General features: G+C 41.3%; 1 protein-coding gene across 1 annotated transcript in view; it reads left to right on the forward strand.

Moving 5' to 3' along the window:
* Positions 1–1,151: 1,151 nt before the first annotated feature.
* The window catches only part of MACO1 (macoilin 1), a 56,999-nt gene continuing 41,969 nt past the window's right edge, over positions 1,152–16,181 (forward strand). The window contains exon 1 of the mRNA XM_082612337.1: positions 1,152–1,403. Coding sequence (XP_082468463.1) covers positions 1,324–1,403 — 80 coding nt within the window. The 5' untranslated portion in view covers positions 1,152–1,323. The remainder of the gene's footprint in view (positions 1,404–16,181) is intronic.

The raw sequence follows: 16,181 nt of genomic DNA on the forward strand, positions 1-16,181 counted from the left end.
TAAATGAACAAATAGATGCAGAGCACCTAGCACGGTTCTTGGCACAAAATCGGGGCTCTAGGAATGTTAGGTGAGAACGGTCGCTGGCCCGGCATCCCCGCATCTCCAGACCTCTGCCCAGGGGCAGAGACGCTCCCGAAGCCGACGCTCGCCGGGTGCAGCAGGTGCGGTGCCCGCAAAACCCGCCGCCCAGCCCGCCCTGTGTACGTGGAGCCCGGGCCGCACCGCCCCACACACCCCCAGCAACCTCGCGCGACGTCGCGCGCACCCACGGCGCCGCCCCCTGTGACACCACCTCAAGGAGGCAGGACTGCAGCGGCCCCGCCCCGCGCCTCCTCCGATAGGCCGCCGCGCTGTCACCACGTCGCGGGAAGCTGGCGTGTGTGTGTGTGTGTGTGTGTGTGTGTGTGTGTGTGTGTGTGTGTGTGTGTGTGTGTGTGTGTGTGTGTGTGTGTGTGTGTGTGTGTGTGTGTGTGTGTGTGGCTTTGTCATTCGTACCCCCGTCGCTGGTGTGTGTGTGTGTGTGTGTGTGTGGTTTGCTTTGTCATTCGTACCCCCGTCGCTGGCAGGCGCGGCCGGCTTGGCCGGGCACTCCAGGCTCCGCAGAAAAGGCCCCCGGCGCTGTCCGCGGCGCCTCCCGGATGAGAAGGGTGCTGTGAGCCCCTTACATAATGATGCGACTGACTGGATCACAGTTCAGCCCAGATACGCACATGCCGCAAACCCAGGCCTCGAGATTTCATAGGGTGCTAGTGATAGCCTACAATGAAAACAGCACCGTATGCTCTAATGTGGATTATAATACAATGAAATGCAATCCAATAATAATGAAATGTACCTTCTCAACAAGGCATAATATAGGATGTTATATTTATAGGGCCTATTTATAAGCCTCTATTTAAGTCTTTTCTGATAGGCTCGGACTCGGGCCCAGACACCGTAATGATTGGCGTACTCTTCTGTCCTTCAAAGAGGCGGGTTCTAGAGTCCGTTTTGCCACAGAGGGCCCTGGGATTGGCCGGCAGCGGCGTAGTGGCGCCTTCGATTGGCCCCGAAGGCCGTCCGTCGGAGCGGGGGAGGCGGGGCAGACGGCTGGCTGGTGCTGGGGCGGGCGGGCCCCGGAATTGTCATTTCTTTGTTTCCGAAGGCGGAGGAAGCGCTGAGCCCACACCTCCTCGTCCCACCCCCTCCCCCCGGGTGCTGGCTCCATGTCTGTGTGACCGGCCCCAGGGGTAGAGTCCAGGCCCGACGCGGGGCGGGCCGGCGGCGGCGGCTGAGGTGAGAGGCGGCGGCGGCGCGGGCACCCGGCCCCCCAGCGGGAGGATGAAGCGGCGGAACGCCGAATGCAGTAAGCTCCGCCGCCCCCTAAAGCGGAACCGGATCACCGAGGGCATCTACGGCAGGTGAGCGGCGGCGCCCCCTCCTCCGCCGGCGCGGGCCCCGCGGCCCCCGGCCGTCTCTGGAGGGGCCGAACCCCGTTATGTAACCCCGACTAGGCCTCACGCCCTTGCCGGGGGCTCCCCGGTGGAGCGCTGCCCATGGGGCCCCGGGCGGCCCGCCGGGGTCCGCCCCGAGGGCGCGGGGCGTGGCGAGGGCCGCCGGCAGGGCTGGGCGGGCGCGGCGGGCGCGGGCTGAGGGAGCCGCCGCGCCGCCGTTGGGACTGTCCGGGCCCCGCCGGGGGGGAGGGGCGGTGACCCCCTCTCCATCCGCGCCGCCGGGCCCTCGGAGCTGCTCTAGGGGCTGACGGGCCTCCGCTGGTCCCCCAGCCCGCTCCGGCCCGGGAGTCAACGGCCTGAGTCGGGAGGCGTGTGGACCATATGCACTGGTGCGGGGGAAGGCTGACAAAGTTGGGAGCAGACAGTGGCCCCGCGGTCCCTCTGCGGACTGGGCAGGTGGCCACGTTGCCCCCTTTCGCCTTTTACTTCTTTTATGGGATCTCAAATTTGGCACCGAGGGCTGAAGCCGATACCCCCAAATCATGGCCTGTGGCCCGCTCCAGACTCAGAAGGAGTGATGATCATTTTCTCAGCAGCATTATTTTGACAATTCCAAGCAGATAGTTTTCTTCGAACCCCTTTAAGGATTTTCTCCAAACTCGCGTGGTTTGTTGTTGTTGTTTTTAGTTTGTTTTAATTCTCCAAAAACAAAGCAGTGTCCCTTTAAATAGAAATTGAATTCAGGACTGAGGGGTAGAAGGACAACAGGTTCATGGGGCAACTTAGTGAGAATCCCAGCTTCCCTAAGCAAAATTTGTGTAGGACTGTTATTTTCTGGTTCTCACAATGTTAATTCTGAATGGTACCTGCCTTGATAAAGAAATGATTTCAGAAGAGAAGTAATTAGTTTACAAAGGAGAATTCTCAGGATGTGCGTATAAGCTTAACTGGTGTTTTACAGTTTAGCTCTTCTAGCTGTGGGACTTAGAGAAATATGTGAGGTAGCTGATAACACCCAAGTTGCCTTAGCATAGCTGTACACCTTGCACATGCTACTGTTTACACATTTAGAATGATTCCTTTCCACAAGCAGCTGACTGATGTAAACATTGGGTGTTTTTTTTATTTCAAGATTAAAAGGGTTAAGAAGTCAGTTGAAATAAAAAGTTTTTAGATATATCCTTATGTAATGAGCCACAGATCATAGGAAGAGTTCATTCATTGAACAAATACATGTACTATGTGCCAGGCCCTGTTCTAGCTAGTAAGGGTGTAGCAGTGAGTAAAACAGGCCAAAATCCATGCTGAATCAATCAAACCGGACCATTTAAACTAAAACTGTAAAAGCAAAAACCATTTTTCCTACAGATTTAATGGGTGGGGGAAAGTTCTCTTCAAGTTACACACACTATAATTCTTGAATAAAGGAAGGGTTTTCCCCCTGCCTATTGAAAAAGATTTTAACAATTTAATATTAATAGTGACACAAGAATAGAAAAAGCGTATTAAACAGAGTTGGTAGAGCAAGGACAACCGTGCTATTTGAATGGCTGCTATTTACAGTAACATATGATGATGTAGTGAGAAGATTGGGAATCCCATATTGTTTACATGTTTTCTGTTGTATTTCAACTTCTCTGGTATTTGAACAAATATGCCCAGTTTAGTACCTGACCCATAGTAACCACTCAATCAGTGTGCATCAATGTGAAGAAGTAAATTTATTGTCTAATGAAGGTCTATTATTTTACTGATGAACTTTTGGAATTTGAATTTTCTTACCCTAAAGGTTGATAGTAAATGCCCTATGCAAGTTATTCAGAGTTTCATCTGTAAAAGTTTAAAAAACCAACAGTACTTCAGCTCTCAAATATGCTTACTCTTCTCTGTTTGGCATTCTTTAGGTTAAACGTTAATAAAAAACTTACATATATTTCTACTTTCTTTTCTCCTGGAGCATCATATATCAAATGAGTGTTTCATTCACTTATCTGTTTCTTAGTTTATATTATGGAGTATTATTGTCTGAAGAACAAGACCATAGTGTTGGGTTTTTGGGTTTTTTTTTACAATTTTGTTTTAAAAAGATTTAGAAAATTTCCAATTATTTCTAAAGCAGACAGAATGACTGGGCTAGTTACAGATTAGGTGTTTGAGGATTTGTGAGTATCAAATTTCTGTTAATCATCACATTTAAGTCTACACTAAATTGTTTTTCACACCATTGCCCATTTTGTTTCTCAATGTCTGGCCAAGTTTTATCTCATTAAATAGAGAGCTTTGTTTTTTTCTCAGGCTCCGTTGACAGTTTTGATAACCATTATCTACTGTTTCACAGCATAACTTTTCATGGACTTATTATTTTCATGTTCTCAGTCTGCACAGCTCTCTGAGCTTGGCGTAGCAAGGAGGCAGCTGTGGTGAAGAGAGCACTGGACTGGGAGTGTCAGGAGACCTAGGTTCAGACTCAGTGTCCGAGCTCTGCTGTGTGGGATAGGCAGGGCATCCACCACTTTGAGCCCCAGTTCTTTCACCTGTCGAGTGAGTTTTGAGGACTGAGAGGAAATAATGTACAGTTTGTGAAACTCTATAAATTCTAGCATGCTTAATACAAACATTATTTAGCATGTAGTTGTTATCGCAGTTTACCATATTTGTTTTATTTTTAAGGAGTCAGGAAAGACCATATGTTTGGTACAACTATCAAACAAAAGTTGAGTAGTCAAAACAAGGGGTCAGTTTCTGCTTGGTCTTGCTGAAAAAAAATCCTGTTGCTGAGATGCTTTTAATCATGGGCTCCAGTCCAGCAACTGTGACTGAGGTGATTGTCAAATGATATCATTATTGTCATTATAATGGCTGTGGTAGAATTCTGTTTCAGGGGCAAGGTAGATGGAAAATGGATTTTAACATTATGTTAATATTACCTACATTTATATACGTGCCCATCATTTGAAAACTGAAATGTATAGAAATATGTTATTCCAGTCAAGTTAGTAATCAAAAATAAGAGGAAGGAAATAGGAATGGTGATTATTTTCTTTTACATTATTATGAGCTAAAATCACTGTCATTTTCAAAAAATCTGAGCCAGTATAGAGCCTGACAGAGAATAGGAATTCAGTCCTCAGTAAATGTTGAGCAAGTGAATTAGTAAATAAATGAATATAAGCCAATCCATTCTACTCATTTAAGAACCTGCATTGTTTTGGTAATTATGGAGGATACAGGATAAGACATGGTTCCTTGTCTTTCAGGAGTTTACAGTCTAGGAGGCCATAATAATGCCCAATTAAATTTGTACAGTGGTTTTGAGGTTCCAAAGAACTTTGAGTCCTGTTCAAGTAAGAATATTTTAGTTGAATTAAATTTTCCCTTGCTGTTTTAGTGGTTCACCTGATGCATTAACAATTTTGCCCTGTACTATTTTATGATGAAGTACACAGTTGCCACTATGTGAGGGAATATGTATTTTCTAACTCAAATAAAATAGATGTGAAAGTGCTTTGGAAATTATGAAAAAAAGTTATTAATAAGAGAAAGTAAAATGAATAACTCTACCTAACTATAACATTTCAGAGGTCCTCAGGTTTTAGGGCAGTGACTCTCTCCCTGTGTCTGCCTTCACACACGCACCAGACGCTCCCAAAAGTAATATCTAATTACTCCATGCAGTGATTCTCCAGGTGAAGCGGGGTTGGAGTGCTATGTAGATTTTAAAAGGCTTAAGGGAATTCCGGGTGGTTCATTCACCTTTCATCTTGCCAGGCTCCCTACTCCCCTCTGAGAATTAATGATTTTATAATAGGAAGATGAAGAGATAAGGTGCGGTGAGTAAAAGACAGAGGCAGAAACATTTATGTTTAAAGTCTCTGCCGTTAAAATTGTTCCTTACCCAAGTAAGTAATATAAGAATTTTAAGTAAGGCAGGTGTTTTAAGCTTCAGGAAATTATTTTATAGCTTTGTTACTGGTGGTTGAAGGAAGCACTCCTTCACTGGTGGATTTATGGATACCTCCTGTCATGGTGTGCGGGGTTCTCCTTGTAGTATGTTGCCTGAAGCTTAAGCAGTGTAGTACTGTACCTGACTTTTACATTTTAGGACTCGGGACTTCCCTGGTATATACAGTACCTTTCCCCATCCTTATTTCAGAGAAGAGTTTTCTGGCCTTTGACTTTCTAAATGGTCAAAGTTTACATACTTCTCAGCTTCCTAATTTCCTTTTTCAGACCCTTGTCTAAATAACCTGATCTCCAGAGATTTCACTTCTCTGCTTTTCCTGCCCACGTTAATGATGTTTCCTAAGCCTGGTTTTAGACTCCTTTGGGCTATGCTTACTAAAGCCACTGGAGGCTGGCATGACCCTTGGCTGCCTTGAGTGTACATGTGTTCTGCAACTGAAACCCCAGATACCAGTGTTGCAACCTCACAGCCTAAAAGCATTTTGGTAATCTTGGTAGGCCTTAACTTCAGCTATGCTGGACTTGACATAAAAGTGATAAATGCAGTATTGTTTTAGAGGGGTATTGGGTAGGGGGGTAAGTGCAATGGAGAAATTAGAAATTGAAATGTTTTCACTCACCTCTAGTGAGGTGTTGAGCTAAACCCTTGTATTTGTAGTTTCTGTGAAATACATTGAAACAAATCTGCCACACTGGAATTTTGTACTTAATTTTTGCTAGTAGTATACTACCTTAAAAAAAAAAGTACTTTCCTCCTGTTTTCATTTATGATTCTTCTCATCTGAGCATTCTTGGCAGTTTCATTTCATTAGATGTTTTGAAAATCCCTTTAAGTTGCTGCTATGTGTTGAGGCAGGGAAAGGAGGGAATGTGATCTATTCCAGATTATTGGCTTAAAAGCGTCCTGTTTTGTTAATGATACTCTCCTTTTTCTTCACATTGATACCTCGTGGCTTTTCTTAAACCTCACTAGATTTGGAGACTGATTTTAATGGTAGACTTAATAGCTTATTATTTTCACTTTCTTGTTATATACCTATATATTGTAGACCCAATCCATGTTCTATAAACACTTTTATTTCCAGAGTCTTTTTCTTTGGCCATTTCTCCCAGATTTCCTCCATATTAACCCTTTGGGTTTTATGTGTATGTATGTGTGTTTTGTTTTGTCATTTTCTAGGCTACCATCCAGGTGATATCCTTAGGGGGCTATAACGAGATATAACATGTATCTTGTGGAGTCTGGAGGGTCAGATAGAAATTTTATAAACTTAGTTGAGATCAAAGTGAAATACTATAATTGGATTACTTTTCTTCATGAAATTTAGTGTGCTCTTCAAATATAGTTTTTACTTTATTCTCTAGGCTTCCCAGATTTGGGTATAATTATTTTACTTGGATAGTTTTCAAGAAATAGGTCCAGAAGAAAAATAAGTTCTCTGCTCAACAAGCTGCATAAGTAGAATGGTACTTACCAACAGTAGAAACACATATCCTCTGCTGGACTTTCTTTTTCCCATCGTGGATTTCTTCAAATACCTGAAGAGTGACTATTTCCTCAAGGTCTCTCACCTTCAGGCATATGCATTCTGGTAATGGAAACTTTAAAAAATGTAATCAGCTGTTAAAGTATATTCTTTGAGGCTTTTTATCTTTACTTTGGCATTTAATTTAACTGACATCAAATTGGCCTCAGCTCATCAACCTTCTAAGATGCCTGTCATCCCCAGACTTTGAAGCCCCTTCATAGCACTGGCTTTCATTCCTTTGTATTTTTTCCTCTGCTGCCCTTAAAGATGATATGGTCACATTGACTCACGGGGTTATAACATCAGAAGTAACTTATCCCTCACCCCATCTCCTCTGTTGCCATTTCTGTTTTAGAGGTTTTGCATTTAGTGGATTAAAATGGTGCATCTAGTCCACTTCAGGTGTATCCATAGAGATCACTGACTTATTAAGGGTGCTTGGGATCTGTTTCCTACCCAGCACAGGGGAGGTGGCTAGAAATAATCTCGTTCTGTTTTTAAAGTATATTATTATATATTATTATATTATATTATAATTATATTATATTATTATTGCTCATCTTCAAAACACTTTTAAAAACCAAATAAGCTGGGCTTCCCTGGTGGCGCAGTGGTTGAGAGTCCGCCTGCCGATGCAGGGGACGTGGGTTCGTGCCCCGGTCCGGGAAGATCCCACATGCCATGGAGCGGCTGGGCCCGTGAGCCATGGCCGGAGCCTGTGCTCCGCAACGGGAGAGGCCACAACAGTGAGAGGCCCGCGTACCGCAAAAAAAAAAAAAAACCAAATAAGCTGCTCAGTACTCAAGTCAGTACTTTGCCATCTTGTAGTGAGGTCACGAGCTCTGGAGAAAATGGGGGCCATGTTCATGGTCAAACAAAAACTCCTGTCTCCGATGCGAGAAATACTAAGGCTGGAGTCTTCTGTCTCAGATGTAATAAGTATTATTTTCTTGTCTTTTTCTAGACTTGACAAACTATACCTTATGGTTCATTGTGTTTCTGGCTTTTTAAAAAATTAGTTGTCTTTTTATTTTTAAGTTACACGTTTCTCTTTTACAGTGACCATTCTATGAGTATGAATATTGTTGGAAAGCAGTCTTGAATTGTCCCATCTTTTGTGCCATAGCTATTTCTGTAAAGAGCATTTGACTTTAACATCTTTTTCTGCAGAGCTTCATAGTGTGTTTACAAATTCATAGTTTATGAATTAAGGTACCGAGTGTTTATTCTTTCATAAAGTACGTCTGCTCATTTTTTAAAAACTTGGTTCTCTTGGAGAATTAAAGAATTATGTAACTTGGGGCCTTCCCTGGTGGCGCAGTGGTTAAGAATCCGCCTGCCAATGCAGGGGACATGGGTTCGATCCCTGGTCCGGGAAGATCCCACATGCCACGGAGCAACTAAGCCCGAGCACCACAACTACTGAGCCTGTGCTCTAGAGCCCGCGTGCCCCAACTACTGAAGCACACGCGCCTAGAGCACATGCTCCGCAGCAAGAGAAGCCACTGCAATGAGAAGCACACGCACCAAAATGAAGAGTAGCCCTCGCTCACTGCAACTAGAGAAAGCCCGCGCGCAGCAACAAGGACCCAACACAGCCATAAATAAATAAATAAATAAATTTATTTTAAGAAAAGAATTATGTAACTTGAATATGTATACACAAAGGGATATAAAAAAGGGAAATAATATTTATCAAACATTTAGTAAGAGATGAGAAAGTCCAATGTGATGGATAAGCATATGGGCTTTAACAGCATATGAACTTGTGTTTGATTAATGTCCCCGACACTAGTTATTTGATCTTGAACAAGTCATCTACCTGCTTTAACCCTCAGTTTTCTCATCTGTAAAATGAAGATAGTAAATAATATTACCTACTTTATAAGATTGTTATAAGGATAATTGAGATAAGTCATGTAAAATACTTAACATAGTGCCTGACACAGAGCTGCTCAAAAAGTTGTTTGCTGTTACTACTATAATTTTATCTTCATTCTGTTATTTAGTTCCAGTAAGGATATTAGCTTCAGTTTCACAGGTGAGGAAACTGAGATTACAGGAGGTTTCACCACTTGATAGAGACCTCTATCTGCCTTACCCCAAAGTCTGTCCTCTTTTTGTTTTACTTTTTGTGCTACTTCACCCTTTCTGAATGGTGTTTATGTGTAATAACTCTTGTGGTCCTCTCAAACTCTCTACTACATGAAGGACAGGTGTCATTATCTTCATTTTTCAGGTGAAGAAACAGGTACCAGGAGTGTCTTGTGCAAGGCCATTAATCTTTTTTCCTTCTCAAAATGAGAATCTCTTTTCCATTAAATAATCCAATACAGATGTGACAACAATGCAAAATGTGATCCTGGACTGGGATTGATTGATCAATGGGTCTATCTATCTATCTCTTGCTATAAAGGACATTAGTGAGTTCATTACTGAAATTTGAATAACTTCTGTAGATCAGATAATAGTATTGTATCAGTGTTAATTTCCTGATTTTGATAATTCTGCTGTGGTTATATAAGAAAATATTCTTGTTTTCAAGATTTCGGGAGTAAGGGAACATTATATCTGCAAATTATTTTCGAATAGTTCAGGAAAAAAACTATGTATACATATATAGGGGGAGAATGATAGAAACTTGATAAAATGTTTTATCATTTGCGAAATCTGGGTAGAAAGATATAAGGGAGTTCCTTGTATTATTTTGGCAGCTTTTCTGTAAGTCTAAAACAATTTCAAAATGAAGAGTTAAGAAAATAAAAGTAATACCTGCTTGTTATAAAAAATTAAAGCAGTATGACAATGTCTAAGTATAACATAAAAGAGCTTAGTCCTCTTGCTCTGGAATGAGCACTATTATATAATTTATAAGTATGGTTTCTTCTTTGATCCATATAAACAAACATATATATTTCTTTCTTAACAAAAATAGAATTCTGTTTTACACAAAAGTTTCTTGGTTTTTCTCCTTATTTAATCATGTCCATTTCTTTACATGGAAATTTATTTATAATTTTTTAGCAGCAACACAGCAGTGCATGTAGAATTCACTCTGTTCTCTGTGGTCTCCTGACTCCCATTCCTGTGCTCTTTCAACAGTGTCTTGCAGCCTATTAGTTCTCTGTTCCTCAGTTTTCTTTCCTATAAAATGATAATAACTGCCTTGCTTATGTCATAGTTGTAAGGATAAAATGAGATAATGTGAAAGCTTTTGGAAGAGTTACACAAGTGCGATATAAACATAAGGTATGATTAGGTAGATGATTATTGCTATTAAAGATATGAAGCATAATACTTGATTCATTTATAAAATGAATTTCTAATGTTAGTACAATGTTAACACAATTTTTTAGGGCCTGTGGGTTGTCTTCTTTCTCCTGATGTCTTCTTTACCTCTTTTAATCCCAAACCCCATAGAGTCCACACTATTGAAAGTGTTTTTGAAGCAGAAATTCTAAAACTTTAAACTTTCCAGTTGCATTAGGTTACAGTACTTGTTCCTGATATCTTAATAGTCATATAGTACTTTAGAAAAATACCATACAACACAATTCTTAAAAGCTTTTTTTTTTGCGGTACGCGGGCCTCTCACCATCGGGGCCTCTCCCATTGCGGAGCACAGGCTCTGGACGCGCAGGCTCAGCGGCCATGGCTCACGGGCCCAGCCGCTCCGCGGCATGTGGGATCTTCCCGGACCGGGGCACGAACCCGTGTCCCCTGCATCGGCAGGCGGACTCTCAACCACTGCGCCACCAGGGAAGCCCTTAAAAGCTTTTTTAGTGATTTCCATTCTAGGGTTTTTTTTCTTTTTTAATTGGACATATTTCACACTGTTAGATTTGTCATTCCAGTGGCTGTGTATGTATATAAGCATGAGTGAGTGAGTGAGTGTGTGTGTGTGTGTGTGTGTGTGTGTGTGTGTGTGAGTGAGTGATTGACTCTAGAATGGTTTTCTTTGCAGTCTGCAGGAGGCCCAGAATAGAAAAGAAAAGTACAGAACAGCTTAGGTCTTCTCAGCCTGCTCCCCTTTTCTGGATTTTACACAAGGATGTGGTTGCAGAAATTAGCAGTGGTTCTAGTCTTGAGGCTCATGCACAACTTTCTGTAGACCACTATTCCTCAAATTTTTTTGTCTTGGGACCTCTTTATACTCTTAAAAGTGATTGAGAATCCCAAAGAGCTTTGGTTTGTATGGGTTATACCTAAAAATTTTACTGGATTAGAAATTAAGACAAAAATTTTAAGTAATTACTAGTTCATATAAAAATAACAATAATAAATGCATGAGAAGTGTGGTGTGGTTTTACATTTTTGCAGATTTCTTTAACGTTAGGCTTAATAGAAGATACTTTGAGGACCCCCACTGTAGTCAGAACCAGTGGCAGGAAGGCTAAATGGAGTGATAGTCTGGCATCCAGAGTAAGGCTGATAAGACTTCTTTCTTCCTAGTGGAAAAAGTGAGAACAGATTGGGAGCAGGTGCATGGTAATCCTTCAGGCAGAAGCTGTATTTGTTATCTTCGTTGGTGTTGCTTTGTTCAGACACCCTTCTTAGTCACCTGTGCATCATCTTTCCCTCTACCTTCACTCTAAGTGTGTGCTTTGATAAAAGCCCTACTGTTGGTCCTAAACATTCTTATGCACAGCAGGTCATTCATTCAACAACTATTTGTTAAGTTTCTCTGGTGTGCAAGGTTCTGTGCTGGGCATTGAGAATAAAGCAGGGAACAAAATGGGCAGCTCCTTTGTTCTTCTTGTGGACTTTACATTTAAACAATTAGTTATACAAAATGTTATTTAATTATAACATGATTCTTGTGGTACAGGATGCTATATGAACATATGATGGGGTAACAGTCTTTACTGTGGGGTCAGGGAGGCCTTTTTTGAAGAAATGACGTTCATGCTGCGTGCTGAAGGATAAGTAGTAATGGAAGTGCTTCATTTAGTTAAAGTTGTATTTAGGTTAGGATCTTGTCTGTGACTCAGAAAGAAATGTAGAAAAATGGGAGAATTAACCCTGAACAGTTTGAATGTTCCCAGTTGAGGGATGGACAACTAACAGTTTGGAGATAAGTACTGATGATCTGAGTAGATCGTTGTCTTCTTTTTGAGAAATTGTGGAATTCAGTGGAAGTTCTATGACTATGAGAAGTTTATACAATAAACCAATACTTCTCAAATTTTAATGTATGCACAAAGGGTCTAGGGATCTGGTTAATACACAGCCTTAGATTAAATAGGCCTGGGGTGGTCCCTGAAATACTGCTTTCCTAAAAAACTCATACATGATGCTGATGCTGCTGGTCCATGGACCACACTTGGAGTAGCAAAACTGTAATTACATATAATAAGACTCTAGCAGGATACCACCTGAACAAGAGGCTGGGCAAACATTCTGGAGGTGATGTCCAATAGGGAGAAGTATTCAATAGCAGTAGAGACAAAGCAGTTTGTTTCAAGAGGTATCATGCTACATACTGAAAGGTAAAAGGGATTCACAGTTGCTGTTACGGAGAGGACAGGAAAGCTTGGGATTGTGATAGATAACTACTAGCGCAGCCAGTGAAATATTCCACAGACTCATTTCTGTGGTGAGGCCCAAGTGAGCTAAATGGCCATTAGTCTGCCTAGGGAAAAGGTCAGGTACTGAGGATTGATGGCCACCCTGTGGTAATTATATGAGCTCCAGAAAATGATCTAAGTGACAGGCAGCTAGAGATACTAGAGAGAAGGTGCACTCTACATGGAAAAAGAAGAATGTTCAATACTACTTCTCATTAATCATAGGTGATGAATCCATAGATGGAGGGTATTGCTAAATAGATTCAATTTTGAAAAATGGTTGTAAATGGCAAGGGTAGGGATAGAATGGGGAATTCTATTGGGAATGGAATGGGAAAAAAGAATCTTATAGTTAATATCCACTGTGAAAGAGTCACCACCATTAAGCCTAATGTTTGCATATCTCTTCTGTATTTCACTGGCACCCAGAGTAGAAGCTAATCAGACCATCAGAAGACATTATTGGTCTGCCCTTGTTTCAATATATTATTATGGAAAGTATCTTTTTGTTGCAATTATGCTTTAAATTTTTGTTCAAGATATTTTATAGTAATTAGTAAATTTATTTGGATCAGAGAATTAAAGTAACAGCAAGTTAGCCATAAGTCATATTATGAACTATATATATAAAAATATTTTATATTTAATCATATTTTTTTCATGGTTTAAAAGAAATATTTTGGAATGTTAAGGGTTTAAAACCCTGTCTAGGGACTTCACTGGTGGCACAGTGGTTAAGAATCCGCCTGCCAACGCAGGGGACATGGGTTCAAGCCCTGGTCTGGGAAGATCCCACATGCTGCAGAGCAACTAAGCCCATGCACCACAACTACTGAGCCTGCGCTCTAGAGCCCGCGAGCCACAACTACTGAAGCCCGTGTGCCACAACTACTGAAGCCTGTGCGTCTAGAGCCCGTGCTCCACAACAAGAGAATCCACCATGATGATAAGCCCGTGCACTGCAATGAAGAGTAGCCCCCGCTCGCCGCAACTAGAGAAAGCCCGCGTGCAGCAACAAAGACCCAATGCAGCCAAAAATAAAAATAAAATAAAATAAATAAATTTATAAAAAAAAAAACAACCCTGTCTAAAATTTTCTCCCCCTTTAGAATGTCATCTCTTGGGATTTGGCAAAATCTTATGACCTTCAGAGTATGGAAGGAAAGGAATTAGTCAGGTTTTCTACACTGATGAGCAGTCATTTTAGTTTACTTGTCTTTTAACTTTTGTACATGTACCTATAGAAGGATGATAGGCATAATTTACTGATATAGAAGGCTCAGTGAATACTGAATCAGGCAACTGTCTTAAACTTTCTAAAACTCTTATTAGATTGAAATGAATCTATAAAGTTTAAAACTAGTCCTAGAGTAGAATCAACTGTTAATTAAGATTGCCTCTTGATTTTAGAGGCAGGCCCACCTAGAAGGGGAGCCTGAGGAAAGCTGAGGGTATAGCACGTGTTTGTGAAAGATCAAGTTTCCTTAGATATCTGTACTTCCAAACTGTGACTCCATAAGAACTGGGTGTCCAGGAACATCAGAGGTATGAAAGCAGCTGTTTGAAAAGAAATTAAATATATAAAAAGGAACCCCCTTGAAGTTACAGAATTGAAAATGAGTAGTCACTGTAACAAAGATGATCGTTTTTGTAATGCCTTAGGTTTAAATGATTGAGTTATTAAAAAGTATTCAACAGGTTGCCATTCTTAGGATAATGCTTTCTATACAGTGAAATGGTATGTTGCCAGCTAGATTAGGATCCTGCCATGCTTGGGAGCATTTGGGGCAGAGAGCAGTTGGTAGAACTCTGTCTTCTCCACTTGGGGAATAGTGACAGCTAGACATGATGAGGCACCCACCATGTCTTATTCGGCTACATTCCAGACACAGCCCCATGGGAAAAGGATTCATCAGAGAAGTAAATACATTTCCATGACATTTCTTAAATGCCTTAGGAATATGGATGAAAGGCTATTATTTCTTCTTTAAAACCTAGAAACAATTCTAGAAACAAGGAAAAATCCTTTTACTTTTAAAGCCAAGCTTGGAAATCTAGTTTCAAACTAGATTTGTGCTCCTGAATGCCTGCGTGGCTCAGTCGTTCTTTCTAACAAACTATGCCTTACTCTCCACTGGATCAGTGATGGATTTAATGAATGAGAATGAGAGCTCTGTCCTCATCTGGCTAACATGACTCTAATGAAATGAAACTAAAAGGTGGGACTTAAGATTCAAGCTTGTGGACTTCCCTGGTGGTGCAGTGGTAAGGAATCCGCCGGCCAATGCAGGGGACACGGGTTCGAGCCCTGGTCCAGGAAGATCCCACATGGCCATGGAGCAACTAAGCCCGTGCGCCACAACTACTGAGCCCGCATGCCACAACTACTGAAGCCCACGCGCCTAGAGCCCATGTTTTGCAACAAGAGAAGCCACCGCAGTGAGAAGCCCATGCACCGCAACAAAGAGTAGCCCCCGCTCGCTGCAGCTAGCGAAAGCCTGCGCACATCAATGAAGATCAAATGCAGCCCATAAATAAATAAATAAATAAATGGGAAAAAAAAAGATTCAAGCTTGTGTTGTGGTTTGCCTTGGGTTCCTTGATCCTACAGCAAACCTCTTAATCAAAACTTATTGTTGTGCCCAAAGAAGTTCTACCAAGAATTAGTATTAGAAATTGACCCTACTTGCAAATTATGTATCATTATGATACTGTAACATTAAGGGTCATATATGTCTGTTCTTGACATCTTTTACCTGTGTGGCTTTATAGGGCATAGAAAGAATCCTCAGTGCTGGATCCTGCTTTTGTTAATTTTACCCCCAAGAATATAAGTTTTTTTGTACCTTATTTTAATATATTTCAAAATTATTTATTAAAAGTTTTGATTTTATTGTTCATGTTGTATATTCAGACAGCTAATTTAATCAGCAATATTGGAATGCTTGTATTGCAAAACACCATGCAAGGCTGTTGCCCGAGTCAAAGTGAATTTTAGGTACTTCCCATCTGTATATCTTAGAAAACCTTTTAAAAAAATACCTAAATTTAACCTGCTCCAGAATTGACCAGATTAAAGACCTAGAATTAGGGGCTTATTAATAGGTAGAGTCTGAAAGCTTCTATTATCTATGATACAACTAATGAATTGGAATAATGGGCTTTTAGATTATATGAAAAATATATTTTTTAATCCAGGTCCTTACCTTGCTTTGAGATATCACAGTGGTTAGATATGTGTTCTGACTGGCTTATCAAGGTGTGTTTCTATTTAACATAAGTCCAGAGGGAAGTGGGAGCACACATTAACATCTCAGCTAGAGCAAGGCTGGGATCTTTCAGGGTTTTTTTCTTTAATGTACATTTTGGTACCCTCACAGCCCTTAGAAGTGATTGGCATCTGCTCCCTAAGTTAATTTCTGTCTGTTTTGGGAAGTCATTTGGTTGTTGTTTGGTTAATTCACATGAATACTATAGAGAGAGGCAAGAGGAGAAACGGGGGGGAAAAGACAGAATTCTTCAAGCATGTAGGGATGTGCATCAGGAATTTCAAAGACTCTTCAAACAGATGTTGAGGGGTGGGGAAACAGCAAATTTCAAGCCACTCAACCACGACATTTCTTCTAATGAAGAACAGCTTGAAAGCTGTAATTTTGAGAGTGTTGCAGTATTTTGAAGTCAGATAC

Source organism: Mesoplodon mirus (genome assembly GCF_964341445.2).
Source record: "Mesoplodon mirus genome assembly, chromosome: 3".
Taxonomy (NCBI): Eukaryota; Metazoa; Chordata; class Mammalia; order Artiodactyla; family Ziphiidae; genus Mesoplodon; species Mesoplodon mirus.